Here is a 15,845-nt window from a genome sequence, read left to right on the forward strand (position 1 = left end):
CTCGTGCCCACTTCCCATTCCAAATTATTGGCCCATTGGCAGGGCCCATACGAGGTTAAAGAGAGGAAAGGGCTCGTAGACTATTTGGTTCTCCAACCGAATCGTCGACCGGGTGAGAGGGTCTACCACGTAAACCTTCTAAAACCCTGGAGGGATAGGGAAGAGCCAAATCCCTCCGGGCCGTCCCTCTCCCTTTTCTCAGAAAAAACTGACCTTAACCTTGGCCCTAATTTGACAGCCCACCAGAGACGGGAGCTCGAAGGTGCCATCCGGTCTGTCCCGGAAGTAGTCAGTGAAGCACCAGGCCGGGCCGCGCTGGTTCAGCACGACATTGTAACAGACCCAGGGGTGGTAGTCCTGGAGGCGAAACGTGCTGAGGTGGAGCTAGAGGTACAACGTATGTTGGACATGGACATCATCGAAGAAAGCCATAGCCCCTGGTCCAGTCCTATCGTCCTCGTATCCAAGCCGGACGGCTCCTGGAGATTCTGTAATGACTTCAGACGTCTCAATCAGGTCTCCAAGTTCGATGCCTATCCCATGCCCCTTGTGGACAAACTCCTTGAGAGGCTGGGAATGGCCCGGTATTTGACTACTCTTGACATGACAAAGGGATACTGGCAAATTCCCTTAACGGCATCCGCAATAGAGAAAACAGCTTTTAGCACCCCTAGCGGGCACTGGCAGTACAAGGTCCTTCCATTTGGGCTGCATGGGGTGCCAGCATCTTTCCAGTGTCTGGTAGATACAGTGCTACGACCCCACCAGTCCTACTGTGCCGCATACCTGGATGACATGGTCATCTTCTCCGGCACCTGGGAGGAACATATGCTGCAGGTATACGCTGTCCTCCTGATGCTAGCGAAGGCTGGGCTTTGTATCAACTCCAGGAAGTGTTTTTTTGGGTTGAACGAAGCCATATATTTAGGCTACCTGATGGAAGGAGGACTGGTGAAACCACAGTGTTCCAAGATCAAAGACATCCTTGAATGGCCCCATCTGATAGTCAAGAAACAGGTGCAAGCCTTCTTAGGTCTAGCGAGTTACTAGATAGATAGATAGATAGATAGATAGATAGATAGATAGATAGATAGATAGATAGATAGATAGATAGATAGATAGATAGATAGATAGATAGATAGATAGATAGATAGATACTTTATTAATCCCAATGGGAAATTCACATTCTCCAGCAGCAGCATAATGATACAATAAATAATATTAAAGAATGATAATAATGCATGTGAAAAAACAGACAATAACTTTGTGTAATGTTAAATGTTAACGTTTACACCCCCGGGTGGAATTGAAGGGTCGCATAGTTTGGGGGAGGAACGATCTCCTCAATCTGTCAGTGGAACAGGACATTGACAGCAGTCTGTCGCTGAAGCTGCTCTTCTGTCTGGAGATGATACTATTTAGTGGATGCAGTGGATTCTCCATAATTGATAGGAGCCTGCTGAGTGCCATTCGCTCTGCCACAGATGTTAAACTGTCCAGCTCCATGCCAACAATAGAGCCTGCCTTCCTCACCAGTTTGTCCAGGCGTGAGGCATCTTTCCTCTTAATGCTGCCTCCCCAGCACACCACCGCGTAGAAGAGGGCGCTCGCCACAACTGTCTGATAGAACATCTGCAGCATCTTATTGCAGATGTTGAAGGACGCCAGCCTTCTAAGGAAGTATAGTCGGCTCTGTCCTTTCTTGCACAGCACATCAGTATTGGCAGTCCAGTCTAATTTATCATCCAGCTGCACTCCCAGATATTTATAGGTCTGCACCATCTGCACACAGTCACCTTTGATGATCACGGGGTCTATGAGGGGTCTGGGCCTCCTAAAATCCACCACCAACTCCTTGGTTTTGCTGGTGTTCAGTTGAAACCAACTATCGCTGGTTTGTACCTCGTTTCTCCGAGAAAGCCACACCCTTGACTGACTTGACAAAGAAACAGGCCCCTTTCCATGTGGTGTGGAATAGCGAGACGGAACGTGCATTCAGTGACCTAAAGATGGCCTTGACGACGGCACCTGTTTTGAGAACTCCTGATTTTACGCTTCCTTTTCTCCTCCAGACCGATGCTTCGGACACAGGTCTCGGTACCGCGCTGAGCCAGAGCATCGATGGTGTCGAGCACCCCGTGATATACCTCGGAAACTGTTGGACCGGGAGACACAGTATACAGCGGTGGAACGGGAAGCCCTGGCCATCAAGTGGGTGGTAACTTATCTGTGGTACTACCTGTTGGGGTGGGAGTTCACCCTGGTGACGGACCATGCTGCCCTCCAGTGGAAGGCCCTTCACCGGAGGTCGAATCCTCAGGTCACTAGGTGGTTTTTGGACTTGCAGCCCCACAAGTTCACCGTCACTTATCGCTGGGGTAACCTCCAAGCCAACGCTGATGCTTTCTCCCGGGTTCACAACCTCTCAGTTCGGACCGCCCAACCCAGTGGGTCTGCACTGAAGGGGGGGGGTCATGTCACGCACGAGCGCATAGGGAGCAGCTTAAGGACCCGACGCGCATCGCAACAAGTCGTGCCAGGGGACAAAGGCGGGGTACTAACCACTCTCTCTTTTCATAGAAAGGATGAAGCACCGCCACCATAATCCATCCCGGACAAACAAAACAACACCACTTCCGGGTTCCTTTCTCTCATCTGGTCCCTCATTGATGACGTCCATTACCCATCCACCACTGCGCCTTCCCAACATTCCACGTCCCTAATTTCCGGTCCACCTATTTAAAATGTCCGTCCATCCATCCCTGGTTGTTTGATGTAAATTTTCTGTTTTGGAAATTCATTTGACCTTTTTATTACAGTATACGGGGCCCAAAACCACAAACCTTTATGCCATTACAATCAACATATGAACTTTCCAACTAGGGGAGAGAACATACTGGAAAACCATACCTCACCCACATTTCATTTTTTCTGATCATGTTTCTGGTACTCTAGTGTCTGCATAAAGAACACTGCTTAAATGGTCCAAATTAACCCTCAAATAGGTCAAGGTGTGGTCAGCCCTGCAGGACTGCTTTGATCACATAGACTGGTCCATGTTTAAAGCAGCTGCCACCTAAGAACACCATAAGTCACTGGCTACTAGGGGTGGGCGGTATGACCAAAATTCTATATCACTGTATTTTTCTAAATTATCCCGGTTTCACGGTATTCAACGGTATTTTTTTCCCCATGCATGAGTGGATGTTAACCACATTTTCCACTGCAATTACTGGCTAAGAATAACCTATTCCACTGTCAAGAGTATTGTACATTGTACAAAAAAAAAAAACATTTTAATGTGCACACAAGTATTAATACAGTTTTGCATTGCCCCATAAAGTGATAGTTTTCAAGGGGGTGGCACTAATGGAGAAGGTATCACATTGCATGACAGATGCAGTCAAAATATAGAACCTTTTTATTGAACAAATTTTGCAAAAACAAACTAATTTTGACAACATATTTTCAACCATACAAAGAGGCATTTAGACTTAGTAAAATATCCAGAAGTGCTTGTCAAAAATTGTATTGCACCGAATATGTCTTAGAAAAGGAATAAATAGTAAATTATTTTTATAAACCAACTACACTTTCTGTTAATGTTAACAATCTCTGTCCACTGATACGTTAAAGTGACTTTTTAAACAACTTTATCATCATTAAACTGCATAATATTTAAACTAATAAATAATAACAATAAAATAAATAATAGTATTATTACTGATAGTTGCACTATTACTTCAAGACTTCAAGCCCAGGTGCATTACACAGTATTCACCAAATTAAAATAAAATACAAGTGCAACTTGGTGATGACATCTTTACCAGCTGAACCATCATTTAGGCAAACTGCATTAATATGGACCTTGCTTCAACCTAAGCTATACTGGGAAGAAAAAAACAAACTATATGTCGAGAACAAAGTCAACATTTCCACTTTATTCTCGCCGTTTATGTTGAGATTAAAGTCGACATTTCCACTTTATTCTCATAGTTTTCTTCATAATTAAAGTAGAATGTCGTAAACTAAACTTCTTCCTAAAATCAATGTTTAATCAATTACTTAATTTACCCCATCATAAATTAATGCAGCACATTAAATGCTTTGTGTTACGTTCCCCGACCCAGTGGTTAATCACTACGCTTCTTAAACTGACTTCCTCCGCACTAAGAGAAGACAGCGATCACCATACAGAATCCATTCACTTCATGATATTCCTGCTTTCTGAAAATTTAGAATGCTAAGATAAATACTTGATATCATTTTCATGATGAAATGCATTAAAGCAGGTATTACACATGCACGGTAGTGAGGCGGTAGTGCTGCTCTCTCGCAGTAAGGAGTCCCCAGGTGTATGTTCAGTGTAGAGAACTTTATGGCAGGTGTGACAAGGCTCCAAAAAACTGGATGTATGAATAGCTATCGCACAGGTTTAACTTAAATATTGTGTAAATGTTGGGTTTGTGATCTGCTGGTCGGAGACACGAAAACAGAATTCAATGCATGTTCTTCTGAGCGGGCTATCTTTATTGCATGCATGCTGCCTCTATCTGACGTGGGCTACCAAAACCCCAGTTCCTATCCTTCCTTTTTCTTTCACTACATAACCAATCACCAAACGATAAATGTCTTTGTGAAATTAAAACTAGTTTTAAACTTAGCCCACAGAGTGTTCAGAACTTTAAAAATATCTTCATTATACATGTTTAATTGTGCCATCCATTCAGAGTTGCGCCCATCTCTGAACGAATCACTTAACACAAAGCATTTAATGTGCTATATAACTTATGATGGGGTTTGAGAAAATCTAGTAAATTAAATATTCATTTTATGATGAAGTTTAGTTTACGATGTTCTACTTTAATGACAAATTACGAGAATAAAGTCAACATGTCGACTTTATTCTCATCATAAGCGTCAAGATTAAAGTGGAAATGTCGAGAATAAAGTCAAAATGTCATCACACTATTACACAGTACCCAGGTACATTACACTGTATTGAAAACAAATAAAACAAGTACAACTTGGCTTGCAGTATTATCCAGTAGTATAGAAACAGTATTTACACATCTGACCTTTTAAAACTAAAGCATCTCCAGGCGACAGTCATGACTGCTTTTTTTCGGCTCTCTGTCCATTTTCACCGCACGGCATACCTATGCTACCGCCCATTATTTGGTGGTGTAGCAGTGAAAAAGAGCCCTAGTGCAACAAATCTGTGTTTAGCGGTGTAGCAGTGAAAAAGGTCCCCACTTGAACAGTTTCCCGCTGCGCCACGTTCCGAACATCGTTTAGGCAATTTAAACCGGTGTTGCGGTATAAGAAAAATCCATATCATAAAAAAAATAAAAAACGGTTTTCGGTATGAACCGGTATACCACCCAGCGCTACTGGCTACATTAACAATTGCATAGATGATGTGGCTGTCTCAAAAACCATCAGAATATGTGCAAATCAGAAAACATGAGTGATACTGGAAGTACATGCACTATTAAGAGCTTGTAATGTTGGCTTTAGTTCACATGACAAGGTAGCCCTCAGGACAATAAGGGCAAACATATCTCAGGGCATCAAAGCAGCTAAACTAGAGTATGGCAAGAAAATCCACAGCCACTTTTAGGACACCAGAGACATATAGTGCATGTTGCAGGGAATCCAAGCCATCACAGACTATAAGACCACATGACCTGCCTGCAGAGGTGATGCATCCCTACCTGATGTACCAAATAACTTCTACGCATGGTTTTAGACCTTTAATGACATACCTGCAAGGAAGTTGGTCCCCCCAGAGGAAAAACAGATACTGTGTTTGTTCACTGTTCAACAGAGAACTTTTCTGAATCCAAACAAGGCTGCTGGGCCAGACAAACCACCTGGCTGAGTGCTCAATATTCAAACCAGCTGATGGATATCTTCACGGACATCTTTTAACATTTTTCTGAGGAGGGTAGTCATCCACAAGTTCTTCAATACCAGCACAATCATACCTGTACTGAAGAAGTCCTCTGTCTCTTACCTCAATGACAATCACCCTATAACAATCACACCTATCATCATGAAGTGCTTTGAGAGGCAAGCACTGGGACACTTAAAAGCTGTTCTTCCCACATCACATTACCCTCTCCAGTTTGCCTGTTACCTGCGCCATCCCACTGAAGATGCCATATCATCTACTGTTCATCTGCTCCTGTCCCATCTCTTGAAAATAGACACTTGTGCTAGAATACATTTCATTGGCTTCCGTTAAGCTGTCACAGAATCATCCCTCAGAAGCTCACAGGGAAGTTGAATCTGACAGGCTACAACATTTTCCTATACAACTAGATCATGGACTTAAAGACAGAGAGACCTTAAATAATCTGCATCTGAAACACCATCTCCAGTACCATCAGGCTAATCTGGTGCTCTCCAGGGCTGTGTACTTAGTCTACTTTTGTTCAGTCTGCTGACTCATAATTGTACAGCTGTGTACAGCTCTAACACCATCATTAAGTTTGTGAGTGACACAACAGTGGTGGATCTCATAAGTCAGCTTACAGAATCAAGATACAACGATTAGTGGGCTGGTACAAGTGCAACAGTTTGTCTCTTAATATAGATAAGACAAAGGAGATGATTGTTAAATTCAGTAAGCACCATGCTGTTCACACCCCACTACTTACTGAGGGCTCTGTGGTGGAATTAGTCAAGAGCACCAAATTCCTTAGGGAGCACCTCACAGCTGACCTTACTTGGTCACTTAACACTACTTTCATAGCCAGGAAGGTGCAGCAGTGTCTCCATTTCCTTTAGCAGTTAAAGAAGGCAAGCCAACTCCTACACTTCTCAACACATTCTACAAAGTACCATCAACAGTGTTCTGACCAGCTGTATCACTGTCTGGTTTGGGAACTGCAGTGTTTCTGAACATAAGGTCAAATAAGAAATAGTGCATATAGCAGAAAAAATCTGCACATCAATAAAAACATCTTTATGAAGAATTACATTCACAAGCCATATATATTACAACTCCCCCGGTCTCTTTGTCCCATTTCCACTTGGCAGAAGATACTGTAGCATCTATACCAGTTCAGCCAAGTTCTAAAACAGCTTCTACAACTTGGCTGTCCAGAATCTGAACTCTGTGCTGCCTTCCTGCCCTTCTAGTAGGTGTTTTTTATGCAGTACATTTGTTACACTGGTTACTACTTATGTTTTTTATTATTAGTAGTTGTTTTTATTTCTATATTACTATCTATTTCAAACTATTACTATCTATTCATTTACCTTTTATTTATTTACTTATCAGTTTCTAGTATAGTGTATTTCCTTACCTGCCTTGCACTTGACCTGTGTTTATGTAGATGTTGCTCCTTGGTCCTAGGGAACATTATTTAGTGTCACTGTATGCTGTAATGTGGTGTGTATAGATGGTATCACAATAAAGGCACTTGACATGACTTGTATTAGGCTGCCAACAGCAGTGATAAAAAATGTCAGCCAAATAATGCTATAAAAAATGTAAGATGTTTCAAAATATTACCAAACGGTATAACTACCAAATGACAGCATTAAACGATATCTCAACATCAAAATTAAATATTCAGCATAACAAAATGGAAACACAAATAATCATTAATAGCCATTTTAAAAAAAACAAAGTTTTAAATTGTATTGTGCATAAGTGTTCAATGTGATTCAGAATAATGATGATGACTACACCAAAAACAGACAGATGTACAAGTTCATACAAGCTTTAAATAGAATTCTAAAGTAGTTCATCAAAAGCCTGCTTAAAGCCTTAAAACTTAACAAATCCATCCACTTTGAAGTAGAAAGCTTTTCAATATAAGAAAACATTTATCACAGACTAAAATTATTTTCCTTGAGCTAAGAATACATTTCCTGCTCACTTGTATGCTCGCAGTCACCGCTGTGGGTGGAGCTGTTACAACTTCAGCAAGCCCTCAGCTCCAGATTACATTCTGCTTATAACCTTACTTTTGCTTCTGCAGTTCTGTTTTTTCAGTGGTTATGTTCTGTCATGGCTTATAATAACAGACAGATGTGCGTTCAAATCATTATTATTTTTTCCTAAATGGTGTTGACTTTTGGCCCATTACATTCTGTATTGTTATTTTACATAGCCTTTAGAGTGATATTCATGCCATATGGGATTGTAGCAAAAGAGTAGATACGAGTTTGAAATTATTAAACTACATTGTATTTTTAAGAAAAGCCTTAGATTTTTGAAGGAGCCAACCCACCACATGTACGTAAAAAAAATACTCAGAAATGAAAAGGGCAGAGTGTGAGATAAAGTAAACAGAAGTGTCACAAACCGGTTATTGACTTTTTCAAATCCATAATGAGTCGCTCTTGATAAGGATATGGAAATAAAAAAATTAGGCACCATGTTTGATTGAGTCAACTCACTGACACTCAGTCATACCAAACAATTCGTAAATACATGGGGGAGAACATATAAAACTCATGCAGACCCTGGTGCTGTGAGGCAGGAGTGACAGCACTGTGCTACCACTCTGCCTAAGCTAAAACATCTGAAATAATTTTAGTAAATTTCAGACTGGAAAAATGGAAAAATATATTTATATCAACTACTGTGTTTTGAGTATTTTATAAACATTTTAACAAAGGTGGAGTGGTGGCACTGAGGCTAATGATCTGTGCTGGTATCTGTAAGGTTGCTGGTTCAAATCCTACTGCCAGAAGGGATTCTACTCCGTTGGGCCCTTGACCAAGGTCCTTAACCTGAAAACTGTTTCAGGTCACTGTTCAATGGCTGACCCTGTGCTCTGATCTCCAAAGATCATATGAAAAGATAATTCCTCCTCAGGGATTAATTCAGTGTACCAAATGTGACTTTACTACTTACGTAGTTTATGCACAACACTGCCATCTGTTGGGGGAAGGGAGAGAAGCAGCACCCTACTTGCCTTAATGCAGAGGTGACACAGTGATCTAACTTTATTAAGAGCAAAGAATTGCAGAATAAAAGACAGTTGAAAGCGTTTTTTTTCCACATATAACAAAAAAGTGTAACCAACCCTCCATTCCTGTACTCTTCCAATCCACTTTATATTATTCCAAGGTGTCTGGTGAAAAAAAAAATCAAAAGAACACTATTGCAAACAGTGCCTCAGTAAATTGTGTGTAAATAAAATGTTTCCCACAGTGGACCCAAGGCACTTCATAATTAAAAAATGGCATTTTATCAGTCTTTGCTATTTGCTGTTGAAATATTAGGAACAATATGATATTAACAGTGTTTTTTATCATACTTGGCACTTCAGTGTAAGCTGATACAGTGATATTCCAGACCTCGAATGATGAAGCATAAAACATGTATTACTCCAATAAGCAAGCTGTCATAGTGCTTTGAAAGTTTCACATTGCATGTGTTGTGACAGGAGGAACCCTTATGTACCACCATTCACTGGAATTAAGTAACAAAGCAAAATATTCACAAAAATGAAGTAGTTCATTTACAAAATGAAGGTACTAGGGAGAAAAATAAAGGTGGAAAAATATAATGACTAAAACCACATATGACGAAAACCCACACTAAAACTACACCTCCAATGTCACAGTCCTAACACTAAGACTACGACCATTTCAAAAAGAGTGTTTGCTCATCTAACTTCCTGTCTTTAAGCTCAACCTTCCTCTGCCAATCATTGGGATCACTTTCTGGGTTAGGATTAACCCAGAACATCCAGAGGCCAGATTTAAAGAGCTCCCTTGCTCTTGCCTCCCAGAGTCTATCAAATCTATAACTATCCTCAGAATAGAATCTTCCAGATCAGGTAACCCTCACATGGTTTCCTGCCCACTTTATAATTCTTCCCCATGGGAACACAAGTAGTAGGACGTACATTAAAACAATTTTGACAAAAACAATCAATTCAGCTCAACAAAGCTTGCTAATCCAAAAACATTAAGCTATGTTTTGAAGGACCCTGGAGTCCTACCCAATTGCTTTATAATATATTTCATGTTCTATGGTTCTCCTCATGAAGAACAACCTTTTTAATTTTCAGACAAAATGTACCCTTAGTGTGTTTCCATCTGTGTCCCCTTTCTTGTTTAAGAACTCATTTTAAAGTAACAGGAGTTCTTCCTTTGTTAGCTTTTGTTTTACTTTCCTGTACTTTTTTAATTCTATGATATTTTTTCTAGATTGATTTTGAAGGTATTTGTTGTATAAATTCTCCAAATTCTATCTTCATGATTGTATGCTGTAACTTTCTTGAAATAAAGCTATTAAAAATTTAAAAAGTGATAGCTAGGATCTAATGAATTAATTCTCTTCATAGTTTTAAAAACATCAGTCATATCACCACTTAATCTTCATTTGCTTCAACTGTGTTTTGTCTTGGTAGAGTAATATATATTACTCTACTTTCCCCTATTGTATTATTAATATGTAGTCTTAGAATGCCTAATCTCACAGACTTACCACTGTTTATAAGGTATTATTGTATATAACTTATCCCCACCTTCCCTTCTATATCTACAACCTCAGGCAATTAGATGTAGTAAAAAGACAAGCAGAAGTTAAGTTACACATAAAATAATTTATTACTGATAATATTCATAAATAATAACAAAATGCAAAGTACATTTGAATATTGGCAACCATACAACCTGATTAAATGGTGATATGTAGTTCAGGCGGCACACAGACTTGTAGTTACTTAAATGTCTCTAGTTAAGGCATCATTGTTGCTCAGCTTTCAGCCACATGTCTGTTCAAAATGGCTGCTGAGCTGTGCTCTTCATTGTGTTGTCTTCATCATCACAGGTTAGCAAGAGAGATGCTTCTTTCAGATGTTGGTTAGTAAGAGAGAGAGTGTGAGGTTAAACAAGTAAATATATAGATTTTCTGTCCAACCCCTACAGCCAATAGGGTGTCGTAGTACTTAAAGGCTTCTGAACCAAGCCAATTCCAAACAGCCATACTTCAGACCAAACAGCCTGCCCCCAAACCATATGTTAAAGTACACCTTAGCCCATTTATGGGGTTAGAAATGACTTTAGAAAAGAAACACTCTGCAAAAACTGGTTTAAGACACATCCCCCAAATCCTGTCATAAAATTTAAACAGACCCATTCCTAAGGGGGTGGGGGGGGTTTAAACACTAAATTACATTGCTATGCCTAAATTACAAATAAAGACATACAAAATATTCATCAAGTTATATGTAAAATCTCACATCACAACAAACTGAAAAAATGTAACTCCTTGAATCTTTCCTCATAGTTCATACCTTACAGATTTTTAATCAGTATGGCCATGCTTCTCTGGATTTTTTCTAGTTCTGCTATTTCTTTTTTCTAGCCTGGAGACCAAAACTGCACACAGAACTCCAGATGAGGCATAGTATAGGTTAAGAATGACCTTTGACTTTACATACTGAGCTATATACCCTAACGTCCTAATAGCCTAATTAATGGCTTCTGTACACTGTGTGGATGCAGATAGTGATGAGTCTACTATGACTTCTGTCTCCTTAACAAGGTGTATTTTGAAGTTTCTGACTTCCCATTGTCTATTCAAATCTAACATTTTTACTTGCTACATTTAAAATCTTACACTTACACTGAAAATCATCTGCCATAAACTGTGCACAAGCCAGTATGCTGTTCAAATGCCTATGTAATGATTCAGCTGATTGTCTGCCATTCCAGCTAGTTTTGGTATCACCTACAAATGTAGCCAGGTTTTTATTAATAATTGTGTCAAATTTGTCTATGTATATTAAGAACAGCAGTAGTCCTAGCACTTGTCCCAGAGGAACACCACTTTTTTATCTCCTAATTCTGATAAGGGTCTTTGCACCATAAAACTTTGATTCTAATTCCTGATCCAATTCTCCACATGTTTACTGTGCCTTAAATTCCCACGTCTTTTAGTTTTGATATCTAGAACATTTATTATGTCACTGTTGGTAAATTTTAATTCATCATTTTTATTCCTGATACACTTCACCTTCTCCTTGACCATCATGTTACTACTTAAACACTAAAAGAATATCTTTTGATCATCTATTGCCTTTTGCACAACATATTTTTTCTCTAATTGCTTTTTAGATTTCCTAACAGCCTTTTTAACTGTTGGTCTCATAAGCCCTACAGTTGGAACATCAGTTATACAATTTTTAAAATGCAGAAAGCTATTTTTTCTTTACAGCATCTGTTTTATCTCCTCATTTATCCACAGCAGCATATTCTTTAAATTCCTACTGCTTCTAAATTTTGGGATAAACATATCCTGCATTATATGTAAAGCACATTCAAACCTGCTCCACTGCTTCTCGGCTGTCTCCACGCTTTAAAGTTTATCCTTTTTTATCTTTTTTTGATTTTAACACATCTGCTCAAAAATTACCCTACTAAAGATAAACTTCAAAGTTTTAGTGTTTTCATCAGCACTTTATCAAAACAATATCATGCTATAGTCACTTGACCCTATAGGTTCAATCGCCTTTACAAACTGAACTCATCCTGATTATTACAAAATACTAATTCCATACTTGTTTCCCTTTCACTGATGATTTAACACAGCGTGTTAAAAACAGGTAGTGATTACATCTAAAAACTGCTGTTGTTCTGCTTAACTGTTTCTAAGATTAGTCCATTCAATATTTGGGTAATTAAAGTCCAAAGTGGCTATAATCCCCCTCACATAAAGATGTACAGAACATTGAAAGTATCTGACATACAGGTATTCTCATTATCTAGCCTATATTCCTACTGCTTTCTGGTCAGATTCAGATATCCACACTAAGATGTGTCTCCTCATCAGACTGAAGAAGACAAGCATTTAAATTCTGTTTCACATAAATGGCAACCTCCCCTTTCATTTTTGGCCATTAACACTAAAAGTATGCACTAATCTGTGCTATACTCATCCCCACCTCTAATTGTTTATCCAGGGTATTGGTATAATATCAAAATTATATTAATAGGCAATGTTGTATAGTATGTATGGGTTTGGACTTTAAATCCTGAGATTGTGGATTCAAATCTGTTATGTCCACAGGGCAAACAAGACGTGGAGTGATCAGGAGAAGGATGTGAAAACAAAGCAGGACAAAACTGGGAGATCAAAGAAAATTTTGAGTCAAAGCCAAAGTGAAGAAAAAGAAACAAAGGAACAGTTTGTGATAAGAACCCAAAAGTTGCCAAGTCCAGCCAGCATTGACTAACTGACACTAACCCACCATGCCACGTTTGTAACATTTGTGACAACTATACACCTGGAAATATGGTGCTGCATATGAATGTCACTTTGCTATGGTGCACTATAAAAATATTGTATTGGCTTTGTATATGTAGTATAACATTGATAAACAAAGCAATAACTTACGATTTCTTGCAAGTTCTACAAGTTCATAAAGCTGGTTTTGAAGATCTTCTTTGCTCATATATTCAATTTTCATTTGATAAATCCGCCCATAACGGAGACGCACAACAGTCTTCGTAGTTGCCATATAAGCTCTCTTTGTTCCTTTTCTTAAAATGGACAGAAAACCAGTAATTTCAAAAAATTCCCCTTCACATATTATTTCTAAGAAACTAACAAATTATAGAATGATACTAAACTTAATCATCTTCATACCAGTTATAGCAGCAAACAAAAACAAATTTACATGTCAGCGCTCAGTTCCAGTGATATATAAGCAATTTTTAAATTCCACATGGTAAGTACTTTAACTCATCAATAAGCCTGAGAAAAGCAGAAAACTGACCCACTCCAAGCAACAATCCAAGCATATAAACATGTACAGTTTATATGCACACTTACATATTATATTTCCATCTTACCCATCCATCTAAATCTTATTCCTACGCTAATGAAATTTTAGCAAGGTCAAGATTTTACAGCCTTATATTCTTATAAGAATTGCTTTGATTTACTTACTCAGGAAGTAAGTAGGATTGAAAGTGTCTGAGACTCTGACCATTACAATATTGTTTTAGAGCAGAAAATGACTTCTCTTCAGCTTTGATCATTTCTGACATCTGAAACATGAAAATTATAAAATCAAAACTAGTTTTCAACAATTGACCTGTCAAGTCCCAGTTGACCTGAAGACAGCATTAAGCATTAAAAACAAACATGAAGAAATAATCTATTAGTGCTAACCAAATCAGTTAACAAGATTTTAAAATGTATTTTTATCCTTTAATCAGGTTGGGTCAGGAAGCGTGCATTGGTACAGAGAGTTGACACACCCACCACACGACAAAACAGCTTGGGATCCTGGATGGCAACCCTCCAAAGCAGACCAGTCCCATTCCTCAGAAATGACCATCTGTCTGCCACAGCCAGATGTTACATGGGCCTGGTCCAGCCACTGAGGTCCTCAAAAATGAGGATTCTGTGAGCCAGATCACCCTCAGGGAATCGCGGCACATGGCCATAAGTGCCATAAATGACACTCCCTCACAATGCAGGTAATGTGTGTCATTTGGGAATCTATCTACTGACTTCATAGGAGGAGTCAACAGAGACATGAACGTCACTGCTGAGGTAAGTAAACCACTCGACAAGGTTGATACTCTCTCCGCAGACAGATAGCTGTGCCCAAGAGCTCATTAAAGACCTGGATCTTAGTTTTTATCCAGGACACTCTCAAGCCCAGACACTCATGACTCCTCACTCAGTCTCTCAAGAGCCCCAATCAAGAGCGTCCATTGACTCAAGATCAGTGAATCTTTCTTCACCAACAGATGTCCCATGGCCGTTGGATCCCACAACTGCTCCCAACACCCAGTCCATGCAAGCATTGAATAGAGTAGGAGCAAGAACACACCCTTGACAAACCCCAGAATCAGCTGGAAAAAACACAGAGGTTCTCCTTCAACTCTGCACAGCACTCACAGTACCAATGTACAGGCTGGCCATGATATCCTGCAACTTCGGGATCCTGCAAAGTCTGAGGATGTCTCACAGAGCACATCGATCAACTGAATTGAACACTTTATGAAAAATTGACAAAGGCTACAAAGACAATTTGCCGATATTCATCTTTGCACTCCATGAGAACCCTCAGTGCCAGGATGCAGCCGATGGTAGCCTTTTCAGGTGTAAAATCAGACTGCTCTGATCACTGAGCAAGTGATTACGTCCTTTAATCACCCTATACAATTTCTTGTATTAGGAATTTGTCATTTTTTGAAAAACCCCAACTTACTCTCCAGAGACACACAGAGTTTTATTGGGGACAGAGTGCAGGGTCAGCTATTTGTGCAGCACCTCCAGAGCAATTGCAGGTTAAGGGGCTTGCTCAAGGGCCCAATGGAGTAGGATTTCTTCTGTCACTGCCGGGATTCAAACCGGCAGCCTTTGAGTTACCTGTACCGATCCTTTAGCCACAAAGACATATTGTGACATCATGACAAGAAAGCTTTTTAAAGTGGTGACATGATATTCCTGGTTTCTGAGAAATCCTTAGAAGGTCATTTATCAGCATTAGATATTAGTTTCTTTACATATTTCAGAGCTAATAGACTGTTTGCATTTTTTAATTGACTGTAAATTTTGGGTGCCGTTTCTGGTTTCTTGTTTTGGTTTTGTTGCAGATTCCCATCTCCTCTGACCTTTGTTCTTTCTCTTGACTTTGTTATTTGCCTTCTTCTTCTCTTGGGGTTGCCCTGTTGTTTCCATCTGCCGTTTTTGCAGCAGTGGCAGAACAAAAAGTACATTTTGCTAAAGGAAAATTATCATTCAAAAGAAACAGTATAGGAACTCTTAACTCCTTAATATTATTAAATAATGTAATGGTGGACACCATCAGCTTACCTTAATTCAAGAAGGTTAATATTTAATTCAT

At 39.4% G+C, this 15,845-nt stretch overlaps 1 protein-coding gene across 1 annotated transcript in view; it reads right to left on the reverse strand.

Annotated features, from left to right (window-relative positions):
* LOC114651775 (uncharacterized) overlaps window positions 1-15,845 on the reverse strand; it is a 72,002-nt gene that overhangs the window by 19,664 nt on the left and 36,493 nt on the right. The window contains exons 8-9 of the mRNA XM_028801737.2: window positions 13,931-14,031; window positions 13,376-13,521 (exon numbers count right to left, since the gene is read on the reverse strand). Of these exons, the coding sequence (XP_028657570.2) occupies window positions 13,376-13,521; window positions 13,931-14,031 (247 nt within the window). The remainder of the gene's footprint in view (window positions 1-13,375; window positions 13,522-13,930; window positions 14,032-15,845) is intronic.

This window comes from Erpetoichthys calabaricus, chromosome 5 (assembly GCF_900747795.2).
Source record: "Erpetoichthys calabaricus chromosome 5, fErpCal1.3, whole genome shotgun sequence".
Taxonomy (NCBI): Eukaryota; Metazoa; Chordata; class Cladistia; order Polypteriformes; family Polypteridae; genus Erpetoichthys; species Erpetoichthys calabaricus.